Here is a 21068-nt window from a genome sequence, read left to right on the forward strand (position 1 = left end):
TCTCTTCAGGTGCTCCGTTGATATCTTTATATTCTGTTTTGGTCATATTTTTCAATCTGTTTCGATTTTTCTATTCTCTATTACGTTTTTTGAACAATAATGTCACAGTATTTGCAGCAGAACTGCCAAATTAGTTCATCAACTCCAGGTCCAACACTTCGAGCAATCCGCCATTTTTATTTCTGGCTTTTATTTTGTAGTCCAAGCTCCAGGATGCAGAAGTTACGAGAGGATAAGTCTAAATGTTGGGTTGTTGGATGTAGTAACCCACACGCTTCATTACAACGTCTCCCAGCATCAGAACCTTTTCAAAGTGTCTGGTTGAGTTTTATTTTTTATAGAAATGTACCACATCTGTGGATAAGGTCATTTTAGTGTGTGTGAAGCACTTCAATGATGACTGCTTCATCAACCTCCACCAGTATAAAGAAGGATTTACAGAAAGACTTTGTCTGGTTGAGGGTTCAATTCCTTCTATCTTTGGAGACGATGAACAGAGCACTTCGGTAAGCTGTAAATAACGCTAAAAAGTGATGATAAGACGTCCCTGTCATTGTTTTGTTAGCATTAGCAGTTGCACCGTCTTCATATGTTAGCGCTGTGTGTTTGTTTTAGATCCTTGATGATATGGCCTACGTGATTTAATTTAAGTCTAAAGTTTTCATTAGTCATTTCATTTTGACGTTTTTGTCTTTGAAAAGACTGTATTAAAATGCATTTTGTGACGTTAGCTTGGCGCTAGCGTTAGCTCGGTGTTTCTTAATTTCCTGTATTTTTGACTACACTGCACATGTACATTGTATTTCATGCAGGTGATTAGTTTAATTTAGTTTTGAATTTTTGCTTTATTGTGAAATACGGTGTTACTTGTTCCATTTGTTCAATAAATGTGAAAATGTTTTTATTTTTCAGGATTATTTGGGGGGCGATGGGAGCAGGTGGGGCTTAAAAGTTCACCTTTGTTCAAAGTGGGGAACACAAAAAAAGTTTGTGATCTACTGCTGTAATCTGTGAAGGGGTCACATGTGTCAAACTCAAGGCCCGGGGGCCTAATCTGGCCCTTTGGAGCCTCCAATTCACACATGATTGAAGTCATTTTTAATGTTAAACTGTTGGAAAAACTTTTTTTTCAAACATCCTTCAATTTTCCTCAAATTATGACATAATATTTCCCTTAAATAAATAAAAATTGGTCACAAAATCTAAGAAATGAAACGTGTAGACCCTGTTAGGACTGATATCTGTCACTTATTGCTTGGATATTTTTGGTTTATTACATATTTTGTATTTTATGTATACGATACGTACTGTAGAACTATGGCACAATAATGTTGAAATTCCTCGTTTTCCTGAAAAAAATCCTTCCTTGCAAACAAAACTAACATTATTAATTTAAAAAAATGCTGGTTATGTTTACAAATAAAACATTTGTTCTTATGAAACTAGACATTTTGTTTAAATTTTTGGGATTTTTGTTTGTGTTTCCTAAAGTTTTGGTTGCGGTTCAACTTCAACTTGTGGGCGGGGCCTATTCAACAGTTAGAAGTCTTTTTATTGGTCAGTTTCGAACAAAGAAGATGGTAATGACAACTTTAGTCCAAAGGAAGAACCGCAAATCTAGAGAAATGAGTTTGTTTATTTATATAGATGGAGTTGGTCATGAATCAGCGCTAAGAAATATGTCCAATGCATGTTAATGTGTGATTACGATATCTGTAACTAGACAAAAGCACTGGATATAAATAAACATACCTATTTCTCCATTTTCATGGTTCTTCCTTTGGTTCTCGTGAGGACTAAAGTTGTCATTATCATCTTCTTTGTTCAAAACTGACCAATAAAAAGACTTCTGACATTCGGGCGACCGTGGCTCAGGTGGTAGAGGGTCGTCTTATGATCGAGAGGTTGCGGGTTCGATCCCAGTACCTGACTATGTGTCGAAGTGTCGTTGGGCAAGACACTGAACCCTAAGTTGCTCCCAGTGGTCGACTAGTGCCTTGCATGTCAGTCCTGTCCCACTGGTGTGTGTGTGTGTGTGTGTGTGTGTGTGTGTGTGTGTGTGTGTGTGTGTGTGTGTGTGTGTGTGTGTGTGTGTGTGTGTGTGTGTGTGTGTGTGTGTGTGTGTGTGTGTGTGTGTGTGTGTGTGTGTGTGTGAATGAGCTGATATGTAAAGCGCTTTGAGACTGTTACAGTGGTGATAAAGCTCTATATAAAATCAAGTCCATTTACCATTTAACATCGTCCGAAGGAGGCCCCGCCCACAGGTTGAATCGTTCGAACACATTTTTATTTGTAAACATAACCAGCATTTTTTTTTACTAACATTAATTAGTAAGGTTAGTTTTGTTCCAAATCTTTTTTTAAATTACAAACCCATTTCTTTTGTTTGATTGAATAATAAAGACACAAATCCACCTTTATACGTATTTGGCCCCTGAACTAAAATAATTTGACATTCTTACTAAAAATATGTTGTGTTGAGTCGTTCGTGGCTTGTTTGTGAGTATTCCAGTGAAGTGTATTTATCGCTGAGTCATGTAACGAGCCTGAGGTGTCCGCTTGCATTGTCTTACTGAACTTTGCTCATTAGGTGCCGGTACGATTCCCACTGAGCAAACACTACAGGGACACGCCTCACAGAACTTAATCCCCTTTGACCCGCTTTGTTTGCTCAACAGTGTCAGGTTCAGGTGTGTGTGTGTGTGTGTGTGTGTGTGTGAGGAGGAACCCGAGGCCTCAGAGGGTGACACCTGAGATCAGAGAGAGAACATGTGGATTCATGAGGCATTCAAAAATAAATTCCATTCTTCATCTGGATTAAAAACAGGGATTAAAAGTGTTACCAGTGTATTAATAAAGGTGGGAAGTGTTCTCTTGTGGTTGAATCCAAAGATTAAAGTGTGTAGTTCTGTTGTCACACTGTAAATAAGGAGTGGTCCCACAGATTAATAACCAGATTAAAGTCAGATTTCAACAGAGATGAGGCGTTCCCTGTCTTTCCTTTGTGAGCTGAAGTGCTCTGTACTGGGCATGCTCAGTGTGATGGACCCAGTTAGGCTGGTTTTATTCAATGCGTTGTGAGGCCCACACAACAAAAACTAGAGCACTCAGCTCACCACATGAGGTCATAAACAGGACTAATGTCAACATGATCTGATGAGAAAAATCATTCATAATGGAGACAAAATAAGAACAAACTGTTTTTGTTAAAAAAAAAACCCAAAGAAACATAAAAAAGTCACTTTAAAATCCTGCCTCATTAAATCCAACAATGACTGATGTACGTACAGGTGTGTTTTTCCACACAAGCTTCATTTACACAAACATCAGGTGAAAACACGTTTATAAAACAAGGCAAATCTATGCGTATAAAACAGTAGTTCATTATATGGTAATTTGTGGTAAAAAAAAATATTAATAAAAATAATAATTTGTTAATGATCCCTGCAATGTGCTCATGTACCCCTAGGAGTACATGTACCCCAGGTTGGGAACCACTGATATAGAACATTTCATAAACAAGATAATTAAATGTGCTTTACATGATCAAAAAGTGCAACAGAAAACATTAAAGGTCACATATGCTATTTTTCATCCATCTCCATTTGTTCTCAGAACTCCAACAACAGTATTTATGGTTATTTTTCCAACTCAACTGTTTCCCAGAGTTTTAGCCTCTGAAAAGTCATTTTCTGAGCAGTTCTAAAAACAGGCTGCTTAGGGTCTACTTATACATATTAATGAGTGGGCATGTAATGATTTTTATTTTGCTATCCACACACTCTTGTTATTGTTTTCAGCCAAAAAAAAACTGTGCATTACAGTAAAACACATGGATATTTAAGTGGCTATGGTGATTATGTGATTATGTGCCACCTCTGAACCTGGTTCCGCTGGAGATTTCTTCCTATGAAAAAGAGGGAGTTTTTTCTTCCCAATGTCGCTAAATGCTTGTTCATGTGGATCTTGTTGGGTTCTTTCTTCTTTTTTACTATGGACTTCATATTTTGTTCAGCACTTTGAGATGACTTTGTTGTATTGTGCGCTATATAAATAAAGTTGAATTCAATTGAATTATGAGTCAGACAAACACGGTTTCAGGATGTGTGTGCGCGCTGTGCGGCAGCAGCAGCAGCAGCGGAGTAAATCAGCTGAGTCAGCTGCTTCAAACACTCACCGAAGCTGCTACGTAGTTTTCTTCTCCTCCTCTCCACTACTGATTACAGCAATAGTCCATTTAAGATGATAGTCCAGTGTTGTGTCCAACCTCTGCGTCACATTGTGTCACAAACATCAGATCAAGTCAAAGGTGAAACAAGGCGATAAAATGGGTACTAAAAACGGAACTGCTTGGGGGTTGACACCGTGGCTGCCCACTGCTTTTCAGGGAGGGGTTAAATGCAGAGAACACATTTAGTGTATGTAGCTTTACATATATGACAATAAAGTACAATATTATATTTCTATATTAAACTGCTGTGTTTGTTTTAGCTGTGAGGTAGTTTGAGAGGGAGGAGCTCACATCCTTATAGGGTAGGAGGAGCCAGGATTGTCAGGAGGAGGAGTTTCCGCTAAGTGATGTCAAGTAGCGAGAAAAATCAAACTAACCCGTTTGGAGCTGATTTTTTTGACAATAATGTGGAATATAAGGGTCTGAACGAGGCTAAAGGATGTATATCACTGTAGAAAGGGATTTATTCATAATACTGCCCCTTTGAATAGCTTAAAAATCAACAAAACATTAAAATCAGCAGTAAAAACATTTAAAACAAACAATAATACGATTAAAAATACATTTCTATCAGTCATAGTCAGTAGAGAAAATGATTAAAAAATGTTCCATGTGATGCTGACTTCATTTATTTCGAACAAACAAAAAAAGAAAATGGATGAAAACAAAACAAATAAACAAATCACAAGACATTTGATTTGTTGGACAAGAAACAGGAAGAAGCCTATAGGCTTGTCCAGTCGTACCTTCATTCTTCACCACTGACAACTGCAAAAACCAATGAAATAAACTAAACGGACAAATCAAAGAAAGACAGAAGAAAAACAAACAAAATGGACATGCCCCATCATCATCTGTGAGATTTACATTCTTGGACTTTTCAAACATCTATTTTTTGTACGTTTATTTAACTGCATTATATTCATATTTAGTTTAATTGTTTCATCAAGATCATTCCACAAAACCAGCCCACAAACAGAAATACACATACTTTTTAAATTAATCTGAGCATAATGTTGTTTTAAGTTTAGTTTCCCACTAAAGTTATAATACAACCCCCCCCCCCATATGTCTGTGAATATGTTCATATGTCTACAGGTTTATTTTTTGCTTTATATATTATCTGTTCAGTCCTGAATTGTATTTAAGGTGTGTATATATAATATCCTACATTGTATACTAAACAAATGGCTCTTTTCTGTAGTGTGTTTAATGATTGTAAGGTGTCTCTGTAGGCGTTGCCCTGTACATCCACACAGTAATTGTATTTGGTAATTGAAAATTGCCAAATACATGAATATTTTTCTTCTGTAACTCCTTTGTCGTAGAACTCCTCTTAGACTATTAATGCAGCACTAATGACATGTATGTCATCTCATAGAGACAATGTTAAGGATGTGCAGTCAAACTTTTTTTGGAGCCAAAATGTCAAGGTCAAGATCACGTCAAGTGTCAATAATTAGTAAATTAGTAAAAAGATCAAACTTGTCAACAAATCCAGATGCAGGTTGTCATTTTTGCCAATTTTTTCAAATTGCCAAATACAGGTTTTGCCTATATTAAATATGGTAACACAAGTAAACTATACAGAATATACAGTCATTGCTCTGTGCTACTTCTGCTCTTACATGTTTTATCTGGAGTTTCCAGATTTTGTAATAATAAAAAAAAATCACACCCAGAAATGTATTTTCATATCAGATCATGTGACTCTGGGATCAATCAATTACATTCTGCTGTCTGACCTTTCCTCATTAGTTCAGTATAGATCTGTAAATGTAGAGCGGAGCAGAGATGACTCAGACACAGAATCTGTTTACAATAAACAAACATCCCCAGTGTTTAGACGCCTGTACTACCAAACTGGATTTTCTCTTAGTGCTCTAACTTAGCCTGTGTGCACCGCGGTGACGTATGTCGTCATGGTAACTAAACATAAAATGACCTGCCCATTCTTGATGATGTAGGTTTATGAACGCAGCAGTCATTGGAGCAATAAAATGAGGATAATACATGAATAGAACCACACCTGTGCCGTCATAAAGTATAACTGACCAGTGTCTGTTTATTGTCTGATGAATTATTATTGCATAATCTCACCAGTTTTCTTTATGCAGTTAACTGCAGTTACAGTAATGTGAGTACTTGTAATCCATTACCTTCACCTCTGCTCACATGTTTTAATAGATATGGTCAAACAATAGCAAAACCAACTACATACAAACTTTATTCTCCAAAAACAATAATTTACATCTGCAACAATACAAGTAGATAAAAATAAAAGATTTGCTTTGTAATAAAGTGCAAACACAGACTTTCCCTGATATATAAACTGTCTTTGATGTTAGATAAAAGTGATTGAGTTTATCAGGAAGGATCAGGACCAGGACCAGGATCAGGACCAGGACCAGGACCAGGATCAGGACCAGGATCAGTCCAAAGATCATCTGTAAGAAAGAAAACACAGTGGGGTTTAGTCTAAGAAATCAAACACAGAACATCAAATCAGCGTTTCTACTACTCTGATGTTAATTAACTGAAAATGACAGAAGTCTATTGTATCTATTTATGATAGGTGATTATATTTCTATGTAAGAATATCCATGCCAAAACTCCTAAAAAGATAAAGTAAAAAGTAAAAAAAAGTTACAAAACCCAACACAATACACAAAATATACCAAATTACGCAAAAATATAAAATTACAAGAAACCCAAAATGGATAAATGAACAAAATTCCAATAAAACCACATTAAGATAAAAAAACAACTAATGTTGATAATGTGACGCTCACATTTTTGTGGCCTGTGATAAAAGCTGCTCATCTCTGCATTAGCGTGGGAACTGGACCGCGAACATATCCAGGATATCTCTCTGTTAGTCGGATTAACCTAACCAAACATTCATAAAACACGTTAACTTAACCCAGGGGTTTCCAACCTGGGTCAGTGCATGCTCACATAAAAGGGGTGGAGTTTGCAGCATCTGACCAATCACAGGCAAGGAGAAAACGTGCAGAGCAACTGTCGTCACCATTGAGGAGCAGACAATTATTCATAAAAATCTATAATCCAGGCCAACGGTAACAATGTTTGTGCAGCAACAGCAGGAAGGAAGGAATTGATGATTGGTGAGTTATTACAATAATAATTAATCGGACAGTAAACGAGGGCCACAGACGTGTTTCTAGTCATGTATCCGCCTCATTTTGGGTGCTACATTCAGTATACAGCTCAGTTAGCCAACATCATGAGCTGGACAGCGCTGTTGAGCTTAGGGGCCTCTACACTGTGATTCTCATGGTCTACACTGTGATTCTCATCGTCTACGCTGTGATTCTCATTGTCTACGCTGTGATTCTCATCGTCTACGCTGTGATTCTCATCGTCTACGCTGTGATTTTGATCTGTGTTGGTCTTTTTCTTTTTAAGTTTCTACATGAGATGTTTACTGTATGCAAGGGAACCATACCAACATTTATTACCAACAAATGAACAATAAACGTAGGGCAGTAATAGCCCTTCTATATGAGTAGATATATCATTACTCTTTACACTTCTGGTAATAGGCCTCTGATCTGTAACAATCCTGTGGTTTTTATTAATGAATCTAATCAGTGACGTACCGTGAGCACTAGGGTAGGGTAGGCAGGGCGTTGCAAATGTAGACCACCAATGTCGACACTAATGACAATTTCATATGTTTCTGCTGGCAAGTGTTAATCTAATACAATCAACGTTGTAAAACACCATTAAAGAAACTTAATTATTTAATATAGCCTCCATACTCTCCCAACAACATATACTGTATCTCATGACACAGCAGCACATCTGTTGTTTGTGTTGGAAACACAGAAACATGGAGAAAATAACAACAACAACAACTCAGAACATCCTCAGTGAGGAGCATCCACAAAGTCAATCCTTCCTTTTGTTCCATTCACTGTAGAAAGTACCAACAATGTTCTGACCTTACCTTTGCTGAAGGTCTGGTAGCTCAGGTGTTGGTCTCCATTTTTTAAAAGCTGTCGTTTTTCCTCAAAAAAAGTTTCTTTATCGTCTATAGTGCTGTCATTCTGACTGTAGTGTTATAATCCCGCCCACTAGCTCTTGAACGTAGCAGCAGCGGTCACGCTTTATCAATTCACTAATGCACTGTGAATGTATGTATAGCATTTAGCATAGCGCGGTTACGTCCAAAGGCAGCGTAAATGGTTTTCGTCTTAGGGAACTGACTGAGCATGTGCAAACACATAAAAACACGCTATGGGAACAGAGGCAGAGCAGCAATGTGCCTTTGGGAGAGGGTGTGGCCTCCTCCTGGCTTACAGTGGCGTGAGACTCGTACCAGGAAATAGTTATGTTTAGTCATTTATGCTATGAAAAGCACAAAATGCTGACACTTTCAAACTTATAGGTACTGTAGGTTACCAGAAATGAAAAATAAATAAATAATAATTATATTACAATCAAAACAAATGATCAAAATATCAATTCACCCATGGGTAGGCACTGCCTACCCTGACTGTACGTCACTGAACCTCACCCTGTCATTGTTACATAACCAATAACCAGGGACTGGATCAAATTGTGAAACTCTTGTTATTGATACTTTACTGTTACAGCAGGTCTGACTCACTCACATGAAACTGATAAACATCTCCGTTTACAACCCTGGACATGGAGAGGCGGGTGGAGCTACACTACCAGTGTTGTCTTAGGGCGGAGCCTATTGTTCACTGGACAGTGTACACTGATAAAGACTGTGGAGTTGGAACAGTTACCTCTAATGCAAACACAGCGCTACAAAGTGCTGATAACAGCAGGTGTTTGGGCGTGGTGTTTCCACAGACCAATGATAGAAAAACATTCAATACAGAAACACATCAATGACAACAAAGGTAGAGGGATCCAAAAATTTCAATTTACCAGCAGGTCTGTACTCATTAGAAATGACAATAATACGTACTTAATACCAATAATTCATATAGGTTTGCAGCTCTTACAATGTATGCATTTAAAACAGTTTATGTAATTAAATATGATAAGAATATTATCTAAATTCACAGAGAACTTTACTGCAAACCAGGAAACGTTGTTTTCCTTGTTGACTACACTGACATTTGCTCAGTTTAATTCAACCATAAAATAATCTACAGAAGCAAAACATGGTCTCTGAAAATATTATGTGCACTTAACTACCTAAAAGAATCCTCTGCTTACAAAGTGATGAGTAGATATACTAGTGAAATGTGCACACCGTGGGAGAACAATGAGGAATATCAGGGTATGTGATGTTTAAGAAAAATACTACATTAGCCTCAGAATTACTTTGAAGCCTCAGTTTTATCATCAACAAGGTGATTAACCAGGGAAAGAGAGAACTAGTGGAAATCTAAATACAATTATGTATTTTAAGCAGGGGTAGAAATGGTACAGAAAAAAGCTACTGTTACTTTGATGAAATTGTATTTATTTTTTTTGAAGGGGGGGAATCTCTCCCATGCACAAAACATGTATAAAGATCAAACTAGGTTTATTATTATTAAAGAATACCATTTCAAAATAACTGTGGTGAACCTGGATAAATAAAAATAAATAAATACATGTCAATTGGATGAGGTCAGTGTTTGTGTCAATACATCCGATGTGTCAGAGCATCCAATAAAACATTTTCCAATAAGGGAATAATTCCTATCTTTAGGAATCTATGAAAGAAAGAAATGCGTACAGTATGTTATATAAAGTCTATAAAACATTCTTGGTGGAATATCACAAACTGTGTATATATCTATGCATTTAAAACAAACATTGATTATGCATAAACATCAAAGAAAACATTCAAAAAATGCTGAATGAAATGATGAGAGATAATGTTTGAGTCAGTGCAGATATTTACAGTAACAGAAACATTATTCTGGGGCCTCGTTTATAAACGCTGCGTATGTACAAAATAAAGCGTACGCCACTTATAAACAACATTTGGGACTTATTAAAAAAAACCTGATGAGATCATGTTTCCACCTCCACAGCAGCTCTGACCCTGCCTTACGCACAAGAAATGGGAAACTCCGCCCCCAACAGGAAAAAAATGAATTGAATGACAGCTCTGTGAAAATGATACATTTGTGTGAAATAATCAAACATAAAAATGATACTGACGTCCCAGGGTGACGTGAACGTGCCTACAAATACAGTTTTATTTTAATAATAATAATTGTAATTAAAATCACATGATCAATGCACAAAACGGCTGATCAATTGGCTTATCAGGCACTGCTGGAGGACGAGGTGCACGGAGACTCTGGAGGGGGAGGATCTACAGAAACCGGTGGGAGGGAGGATGAAGTGGTGCGGAGCCCCTCGACCAGAAAACACCCAGGGACTGATGAAAAATATGGTTTTACTTGACATTAAATATTGTAATTTATGTAACGAAAACAGGCGTAAGACAAGCGTGCAGGATTTATTTTAATCTGCAACAGAATCTATTTCCAATGTAGTGAAGAACTGTTACTTGAAACAAAATTGACTTCATTAAAAGTAAAACTACAGATTTTAGTACATAAAAAAGCTACTCAATTACAGTAACGAGAGTAAATGTAATTTGTTACTTTCCACCCCTGATTTTACACGGAGGAGAATTTAATTAGCTTGACAAGCTGAGCTAGCCTTCGCTAACGTAGGGTCTCTGATTTTCCACGAACCCGAGAGAATGTACGGAAATTACAGAATTAACTTACGTTATTTTAAAAGAAAATCAAGCAGATATTGCAATATGACTAAGAATTTACCATCTCTAATAGAAAACCAAGAAAAATCAATTCAATATTCCATCCATAAATGCTCCTTCTTTTCCCACCATATCTGATGATGAATCTATGGATGCCCCTATAACTATAATTACCCACGTCAGTTAACTCAGCCAACAGGGGGCGCTGTCCAGGGATTCCAACTGAGCTAAGACTACAACTATGGAGTATTTTGGGCCCAATTTGGGTAAATACTAGGGCTGGGCGATATGGATCAAAATTCATATTTAGATAGTTTTTCTCAAAATGGCGATATACGATATGAATCTCAATAATTTTAATTAAAAATAAAGTTTTACCAAAAAGACAATCCTGGGTTAAATTTGCTGATGCAGAATACCACACAGACTAAAATAAAACAGTGCTTTAAGATTAGTCATTAAAAAAATTACAAACATGGGCAGCAAAAAATACACAAAATTACAACAAAAACATAGATTTTTTGCTCAGATCTGATTTTTTGTTTGTCCGCTCACATTACCAATTAAAATGTGACCTGTATCAGACTCCAGTGTGAACGGTTTGTGGCTCCAACGCGCATTGTCGTGTTTGTTAGCAGGTGGAGGAGGACGAGGAGAAAGAACAAGAAAGACAAATATTTTGTTTTGGCGTTTTGTGGAATTGTTTTAAACACAAATAATTTTTTATATGAACCTTATTCAAGCTTTGATCAGAACCGGACAAAGCAAAAGTGAAACGTACAGGTCAGACAGACATTAGGTATTTATATCAGAGCCCGACCTGAAACCAACAGTTTAAACCTTTTTTTTTTCTCATACAAATGACATATGTACGTTTGTTTTAGTGGTAAACCTGCTGTTATTAAAAAACAACTGTTAATGTCAACATTAGATCAGCGCACGTCAAACACAGGCGCAGTGGATCTATTTACATAATCCATGTATCAAACAGTGATTGGCCACCAGCTCCTGTTAAAACATCACTGTGGTTGATCATACCTGTAGCCACACCCAGGCCTGATTACTGCACACATGTTCTCAATCTAGAAATCACTGAAATAGGACCGACCTGGCAAAGTGAAGTTGACCAAAAGATCCTCAAAAGCTATAGACATCACGCCGTGATCCAAAGTCATTCAGCAACAAATGAGAAACAAAGTAATCCGTCTGGAAAAGGTTATCAAGACGTTTCTAAAGCTTTGGGACTCCAGCAAACTTTCCCAGGCATGGCCGGCCGACCAAATTTACCCCAAGAGCGCAGCAACGACTCATCCAAGAGGTGACCCCACAACCACATCTATAGAACTGCAGGCATCACTTGCCTCAGTTAAGGTCAGTGTTCCAAGACCAAAACCACTGCTAAGCAAAAACAACTCATTTTTGTCAGAAAACATCTTGATGATCCCCAAGACTTTTAAGAAAATATTCTGTAGACTGACGAGACAAAAGTTGAACTTTTTGAAAGGTCTGCGTCCCATTACATCTGGTGTAAAAGTAACACCGCATTTGAGAAAAAGAACATCATACCAACAGTAAAATATAGTGATGGTCTGGGGCTGTTTTGCTGCTTCAGGATCTGGAAGACTCAAGAATGTCCGCCATCTGTTCGTCACCTCAATCAACTTATGTTCTACAGCAGGACAATGATCCAAAACACACCCACAAGTCCACCTCTGAATGAAGACTTAGGAGTGGTCTGACCTCAATCCTACTGAGATGCTGTGGCATGACCTTAAAAAGGCAGTTGATGCTGGAAAACCCTTCAATGTGTCTGATTTACAACAATTCTGCAAAGATGAGTGGACCAGAATTCCTCCACAGCGTTGTAAACACTCATTGCCAGTTATCGCAAACGCTTGATTGCAGTAGTTGCTGCTAAGGGTGGTCCAAGCAGTTATTAGGTTTAGGGGGCAAACACTTTTTCACACCACTGTACACACACACACACACACACACATATATATATATATATATATAGAGAGAGATAACAGTTACGTTTATTTTAAAGTCATGCTGTGGCTGCTTTATTAAAATGGGTTAACTGAGCGCAAACAGAGAATTAAGTGTTTAAATAAATCTCATCAATCTCTGCCTCATTTGATGCCTTATTCAGTGGTTGGACACACACACGCACACACACAGAGGATCAATAGTCCTGCTGAGTTCCATTATAAATGCAGTGATGCGTTATGGCCCAGAGGAAGTGTGTGTTAGCGCTGCTAGCTACTGATGGAACAGTCAGGGTCATTAATTAAAAGCTGCCACAGGCCAATGTTTGTTTTCACAGCAGCTCATATTTATTATTCACACACACACTTTGAGCAGAAATTCATGAGCATTTACAGGCGACAACAGCAGGAATGAACATTACAACATATAAAAAAAGCAAGAACCGAAACTAAAATGCACTATAATTATATATATAGATATTATAAAACAGATTATTTTAACTGGCCAACCGAGATTATTTCAAGAAATGATCAAATACTAAGGCTGCAACAACGAATCAATGAAATCAATAAAAATGGACTATTAAAAGCGTTATCGATTTGTTGCGTCGTGGGATTTATGTCACTGACCGTGACGCAGAGCTGTTTGATTCACACACAGAGATGTGTGTGTGTGCTCCGCACACATTTTTCTGTGCACGTACACGTTTTTCTGTGCACGTACACGTACAAGTTTTTCTGTGCACGCACGCACACGTTTTTCTGTGCACGTACACGTACAAGTTTTTCTGTGCACGCACGCACAAGTTTTTCTGTGCACGCACGCACACGTTTTTCTGTGCACTCACACGTACACGTTTTTCTGTGCACGCACGCACACGTTTTTCTGTGCACTCACACGTACACGTTTTTCTGTGCACGTACACGTTTTTCTGTGCACGCACACGTACACGTTTTTCTGTGCACGCACACGTACACGTTTTTCTGTGCACGCACACGTTTTTCTGTGCACGCACACGTACACGTTTTTCTGTGCACGCACACGTACACGTTTTTCTGTGCACGCACACGTTTTTCTGTGCACGCGCACGTTTTTCTGTGCACGCGCACGTGTTTGGGTGTGTGCGCACCACAAGTGTTTTGGGTGCGCGCATGAATGTTATTGTGTGTGCGCAAGTATTTGTTTATGTGCGCACGCAAGTGTTTGTGTGTGAGAGACACTTTTGTTTCAGTTTAACCGTAAACAGGGTTTAAATGTGCTTTATAGATAAACTGCTTAAAAAAAAATCTGATTGATCGATTCATTTATTAACCGATTAATCAATTATAAAACATAATTGTTAATTGCAGCTCTATCAAATACTCCATCATATACACTTACTTCAAACTTAGTCACCAATCGTCCTAATATCAACTTTTTATTTTTACCAATTGAGCTGAAAGACACGTGAAGTTTACACATATTTAATAATGCTTTAAAATAATATTTTTATCAATATTAATGTATAAATCATGTATTTTTTGGTGTAATAAAAATGTGTCTTGATGTACCTTTTTATGTCATTTTAACTGTCTTTATTTTGTTCTGTTCTTACATTAATAAACAATCACACAGGTTAAATATCTGCATGAGCTTTGTTCTCTGCACATCTGGAGAAAAATGTCACATGATGTGAGTTCAGGAGATAAAGTAGGTTAAAGGCCCCTGGAACTAACAACATTGTGTTTCATGAACCAGTAACAAAGCAGTGCACATGTGGATTTACTGGGTTACTGCGTCCCCATGAGTCACATGACCAATAATAAATGTGACAACATTCAAAACTTCAGAAAGTTGAACAAAGTTCATCAAAGGTGGTCACCCCCTCACTGGAGTATACAATGGTTTGGTCCATTGTTCAAATGAGATTTTTCTAAAAGTGGGACACAATATCATGTGACAAGACATTACATTAATAAAACTTTATCGTTGAGTTATTATCACATGGGAAGTCAGATTAACTAAATACACACAATCTACTACACACCCTGGTATCATTGTGTTCTTTTATCCATCCACATGTTATTTAAAAGAGCTGATACTGTAGGTTTTATGTTTTTAAAGCTGCTTTGATTGTTTACAGCAACATGTGATTTATGCTGCTTTATTTATTTTTACTGAATAAGATCACTGTAGTGTTAGATCAGATTAAATAAACTGAATAAGCTAATATTTTAGTTATTTTTATATTGTTATATTTATATATTTTGTAATATGATTACTGTTAGATTTGGTGATTTGACATAAATAAAGATAATGGTGACACATTTGTTTGGTTACTTTAATTAATAAAACTGACACATAAAACTTAAAGGTCTCATATTACGCTATTTTTCACCATCATCTCCATTTGTTCTAAGAACCCCAAAAACATAATATTTGAGGTTTATTTTCCCAGAGTTTTAGCCTCTGAAAAGTCACTTTCTGACCAACTCTACACAAACAGGCTGATTTGTGTCCTACTTATGCATATTCATGAGTGGGCGTGTCTATAGACAGGACACTGACTTCCTCCTCTCCGCATGGTGACGTAAGGTCAGAGGACGGCCCACCCTCCTCCCCCCCCACTCCGTAGCTGAGCTCATGCTACTTTATAAACACAGACAGAGCGTGGGGGCGGGGCTTTCACCGGTACATACATAGACTGTAGAAAACACATACATAGCACTGCACTGAAATGATCACCTTCGTGGGGGCGTGTCTGTTAACATGTCAATCATGGCAGAGAGCTTCCTGGAGGCGTGGCTTCTCCAGCTCAGTGCCACGTCAAATTAGTCATCAAAGTGTGAACGCGTCATCAAATTATAGCGAGGTGTTTGTGTTCACCCTGTAGTAAGAAAGGAGTAAATCACCCTCTAACTAATGATTGATGGAATCAATAAAAAACACTTTGATCATGTTTATGACGTCATAATAACACTTTATCATGTTTAAGGTACAGAAAAGTTCATTTAGCTTAACATGAGCCTTTTATAAGTATGAAAAAGCCACAAAGTACATCAGAAATCATAATAATCGGAGCACCTTGAAAGGTAATCAACTCAAATGGAGAGGTTCCTCAGATGGTACACCCCAAATATAAGGGGCTACTTGAATCACCATATTGGAGTCATTTTATGCACCAAAGGGTTGAATTTAACATTCATACAGTGATTGAGAGGAGAAATTCAAATATTGAGATAGATATGTATATTGTACATGATGATATACTTATATATATATATATATAATATATATATAAGTATATCAGTCCCTGCAAGATCAACACTTAAAAAATCCTTGATTTTGTGACAAATTCTTTGTAATTTGCATGAGTTTTGTGGGAAAATGGTAGATGGAATTGAGAAAAATTGAGTTATTTCCACAATTTCCAATGAAATAAGACTGCAGTGTTGTGATAAAGGCACAAAATCTCCTGCAAATATTGTGTCATTTTTTTTAAATATGTGTATTTAAATGGAGAAATATAGCTCCAACTTAAATATTTGGTAATTTATGCAATGATTCATGTGTTCTCTGTCATTTTTACTGTCTGCTGTGGGCTAAATTGGATGATCTAAAGCAAAGTCAAGGCCCGGGGTCCAAATCTGGCCCTTTGGAGCGTTAAATGTGGCCCGCAGGAAAACAGTAAAAATTACAGAAAAAACATGTATCATTGTGTAAATTACAAAATATTTCAGCCTCTTCAAAAACACATGGATACAAATTCACACATTTCCCAAGATTATATCCATGATGTCAGTCATTTTTTAAAATCTTGAATTGATGGAGAAAAAAAAAACATTTTTTTCAAAATCCTGCACATTTCCTGAAATTAAATAATTGTTCATAATATCAATGAAATGTTAGTTAATTTAAATGTAATGTCACTTAATGCTTAGATATTGTGGGTCTAATATGTAATTTATACCTGGAAGTACAAACTATGACACATTAATGTTGAAATGGCTGTTTTTCCTTCTAAATAAAACCTGTGACACACTTCAGATCAAACTGGTCTGTATTTGACCACTGAACTAAAATGAGATGCTTCTAAAGCAGTGGTTCTCTAACTTGTGGCTCTAGTCCCCTTTTCTCTGAACTACAACATTAGAAAACTATTTCTAAACATCTATAGATCATAATGATGGAATGAATGAGTGATAACACATTTTAAAGAATCTCATTAGGTCAATAAGTGGTAAAAAGGTTGAAAAACACTGATTTAGTAGCTCCTGAATAGATTTATTTCTATAGTTTAAAAAAAAAAATAATTTCTGTTCATGTCACACCTGTGGTGGAACCAACACTGACACGATGTAAATGTTCTCGTCTCCCCTGTAGGAACATCACATACCCCCATTTGAGGACCACTGGTCTTAAGGGTCACATTTGGCCCCTGAACGTTGAGTTTGACACAAGTTGATTAGGAAATTTTCATAATTAATGACACAGATGTCAGCATTGTGCATTAGTGTGTTTGTTACCTGATCGTGGCCCCTGGCCCCTGGTTCTGGCCCCTAAAGGAGTCTCTCAGCTCTGCCCTCCTGCAGGGCCACATCCAGGCTCAGCACACCCAGCTCCACGGTCCTCTGGGTGTTCTGTGCAGAGGTCCAGCCCGGTTCTCCATCGAAGCCCTTATTACACAGCCCGGATCCGGACCCGGATCCGGTCCCAGGGCCCTGCTTCAGCCCGGGCCCTGGGCCCGCTACCACGGCTTTCATACCGTTCTTAGAGAGCCTCTCAGAGAACTTCCTGGCCCAGTGAGTGATGCGCATGTCCAAAGGACCAGGACCCGTCCTGTGCTCCGGGTCCGACCTCACGTTGCCGGTGTACCAGAGGATCCACCACACCAGGCTGAGGAACAGGATGAGGGAGCCGGTGTAGATCAGGAAGTCTCCGTAGAAGCGACCGTTCAGGTTCACGTCCCCGAAGACCCCGACCAGCAGAACCACCAGCCCCACGGCGTCAAACAGCAGGGCCAGAACCAGCAGCACCACGCACTGACCCACGCACTGACCCACGCACTCAGCGGACATAGCGGAGCGCGCACACGCACACGCACACGCACCGGGTCAGAGTAACGGAGCTCTACACCTGTGTGGACTCACCTGAGCTCAGGCCCCGCCCCCCAGGAGTCATCAGACACACAGCGGCAAAGATCAGAAGGTTCAACACGTTGGCCCAGGGTCACCAACATGGTGCCCGCGGGCCCAAAGTAGCCGCATGGACCATGTGAGGGGCCCTCACAGGAACTCTAGTTTTCCAATGAGCTCCATCTGAATGGTTAGTGGCATGTTATATATTAAATTATATATTTAAAATAGATTTTTTAAAACACAAGGTGGATTTTCAATAAAATGTAATAAAAAATTAAACAATTGCAGAAATTGAAACCTCAACAATTCCTACCTTTTTAAGTTACTGCTAGTCTTTCATGTTATTTCACCTTCTAAATAAAGTGAAATTGTGGAAATGTAATATTTAGGAAGTTATTTTCTAACTAGTAAATGGACATGATTTATATAGAGCTTTATCACCACTGAAACAGTCTCAAAGCTTTACATATCAGCTCATTCACCCAATCACTCTCACATTCACACACCAGTGGGACAGGACTGACATGCAAGGCACTAGTCGACCACTGGGAGCAACTTAGGGTTCAGTGTCTTGCCCAAGGACACTTCGACACATAGTCAGGTACTGGGATCGAACCCCCAACCTCTCAATCAGAAGACGACCCTCTACCACCTGAGCCACGGTCGCCCTTCATATACAGTAACTCTTCATATACAGTACCTATGAAGTTTTAATAAGGTTTGTGACCCCTGGATTAGACCCTATAGTTCTAGACTAAATCACATTTGAATCCAGGATTGATTGAAATAACTTTGTTAGACATGGATTAACATAGTGTCAGGCTTGCCTTTGTCTTAATTTAAGTAAATCTTCTGTTGTGAACTAAGACTAGGGCTAATCCAGATTTAAATTGAACCCGTCCAGGAGCAGGTTTTACTTCACATTAAAAGATTATGATGACCTTGATTTATGAATGATGCAGAAACAGAAGTATCTCGCTTGATGAATTTAAGGACCCGTGTCAGGTCTTTATTTTTCAGAGTTTCCAAGAATTCTGAATAAAGTCTTTAATACACAAGGTCAACATGGTCATTGTTGCTGCGTCTCTTTATCTCTTTGCCAGGAAACTCAACATGAAGGAGTTTTTGCCAGTTTTCTGTGAATGCTCATCCTTTTCAATCTTGATGTGCCCCCTGGGATAGAGATACGTCTCTGACATTATCCAGGATGTTTATTATTATTATTATAGTCATCTTAAAGATGGAAATCCTGGTTTTAATCACAAATAAGTGACCAAAAATGGTGGAAAATGGGATTTTAAAAACCATAGAAAATGGTTAAAACTGACAAATTAGAGTGGATAAAAACAGTCAGAAAAAGTGGTAAAAAGATTTCAAGGTGTCAATATTGGAATAATTAGTTTAAACTGGCAAATAATAGGCAAATGTGTGCAAAAATAGGCAAACAATACGATGAAAAAAGGTTCAAAGTGACAATAAATGTAACATTAGGTGGAAAAGTGGTGGAATAAGTGGAAAAAATCCTTTGAAAATAAATGGAAAACATTTGCAGAAAAGACATTAAAATGTGATGAAGTGTTAGAAATAGGAGAAATGTAGCAAAAATACATTGAAAGGAGCAAAAATATGGCAAGAAAAAGTGATGAAAACAAGTTAAATATGGCAATGTTTGGTGTAGTTGCAGAAAAAGGGTAAAAATAAGCAAAAATGGGCTTAAATGGTTCATAAACTATTTGTAGTTTTTTTAAGGCGTTTGGCGACCCCCTCCCAGTGTCTCGCGATCCCACTAGGGTCCTGATGCCAAGGTTGAGAACCCCTGCTACAATAGAGACCAAATTAAACCGTGGAGTACTAATTTGAGCATATGTTTTAAATAATCTTAGGTTGTAATTTAACATTCAAGATTTGGAAATGTTTTCCATGTGTTTCTGTATTTAACCTATAAACGTGTGTGTGCTGCAGCCTTAATGCTGAGCTAGATGTCTACTAGATAGAAATGCTGGTTAAATGCCTTTTAAATGATATTTCACATTAGACTATATTGATTGAAAACGCTTAAGTGTGCAGTCCAAATGTCACGCTATCACAGGAGGGAGAATTCCTCTTCGCTGCTCACACTTGACCTCTTTTCTGCCTAAACGGCTGATTTTATAATGAGATTTTTCACTATTCAGCTCCTTTAGTGTGAGCTCAGTGTGCTGAGACCCCCAGGGCTATTCATCAGAGGAGAGCTGCTGGTGGTAGGGGGCCATTTCATACGCTCTGTGATTAACTGGAAAACGTGGCAGATTTCATGGATTTTCCTCTGAGAAAGTCCTTCATGGCTCAAAGTGATTTCTTTGCCTTGTGAAAATATTTACATATTATAATTCTGAATGGGTGGCAGTTATGAAACGTTCCACAGGATAAAAGGAAAGAAGAAGTTTCCCAGCAGCTCAAACCTTCCTTAAACCTGTAGGTGTGTGTACATATATACACACACTGTATACGTGTGTGTGCGTGTGTGTGTGTGTGTGTGTGCGTGCGTGTGTGTGTGCGTGTGTGTGTGTGTGCGTGTGTGTGTGTGTGTTCTACATGTGGCTGCTAGAGGGCGCCAGTCCTCTTTGTATCAGCTGAAACTGATGAAGTTCTACAGTGGAGACAAACCACAGCAGCAGCACAGAAAGAATATTATTAAATAAAAATAAATAAATTAAAAAAAAATCAACATTTAAAAGACAATAACAATGAAGATCATCCCTTAGATCAGGGGTTTTGAACTCATTTTAGTTCAGGGGCCACATACGGACCAGTTTGACTTTCAGTGGGCCACAGCTTTTTGGATGGAAAAAGAGCAAATTCAACATTTATGTGCCCCTGGTTTGAACTTCCACATATAAATAATGTAAAAATGATAAAGTATGTGAGTATATCAGTACCTGCAGGATCTTCACCTAAATTTGCCTGATTCTGTGAAAAATGTATGGAAGCCCAAAAGAGTCATAATTAAATAAATAAAAAC

At 38.0% G+C, this 21068-nt stretch overlaps 1 protein-coding gene across 1 annotated transcript; it reads right to left on the bottom strand.

Annotated features, from left to right (window-relative positions):
- Window positions 1-6441: 6441 nt before the first annotated feature.
- LOC114481704 (transmembrane protein 238-like) lies at window positions 6442-18074 on the bottom strand. The gene is made up of 2 exons (XM_028476698.1): window positions 17456-18074; window positions 6442-6678 (listed from the first exon to the last, which is right to left on the bottom strand). The coding sequence occupies exon 1, from the start codon at window positions 18005-18007 to the stop codon at window positions 17489-17491; it is 519 nt and encodes a 172-aa protein (XP_028332499.1). The 5' UTR covers window positions 18008-18074; the 3' UTR covers window positions 6442-6678; window positions 17456-17488.
- Between the last annotated feature and the right edge of the window lie 2994 nt (window positions 18075-21068).

Source organism: Gouania willdenowi, chromosome 19, assembly GCF_900634775.1.
Source record: "Gouania willdenowi chromosome 19, fGouWil2.1, whole genome shotgun sequence".
Lineage (NCBI taxonomy): Eukaryota > Metazoa > Chordata > Actinopteri > Blenniiformes > Gobiesocidae > Gouania > Gouania willdenowi.

Bases quoted from the DNA above. Each gene is read 5' to 3' on its own strand.
- LOC114481704 (XM_028476698.1), bottom strand. From the start codon at position 18,007: ATGTCCGCTGAGTGCGTGGGTCAGTGCGTGGGTCAGTGCGTGGTGCTG.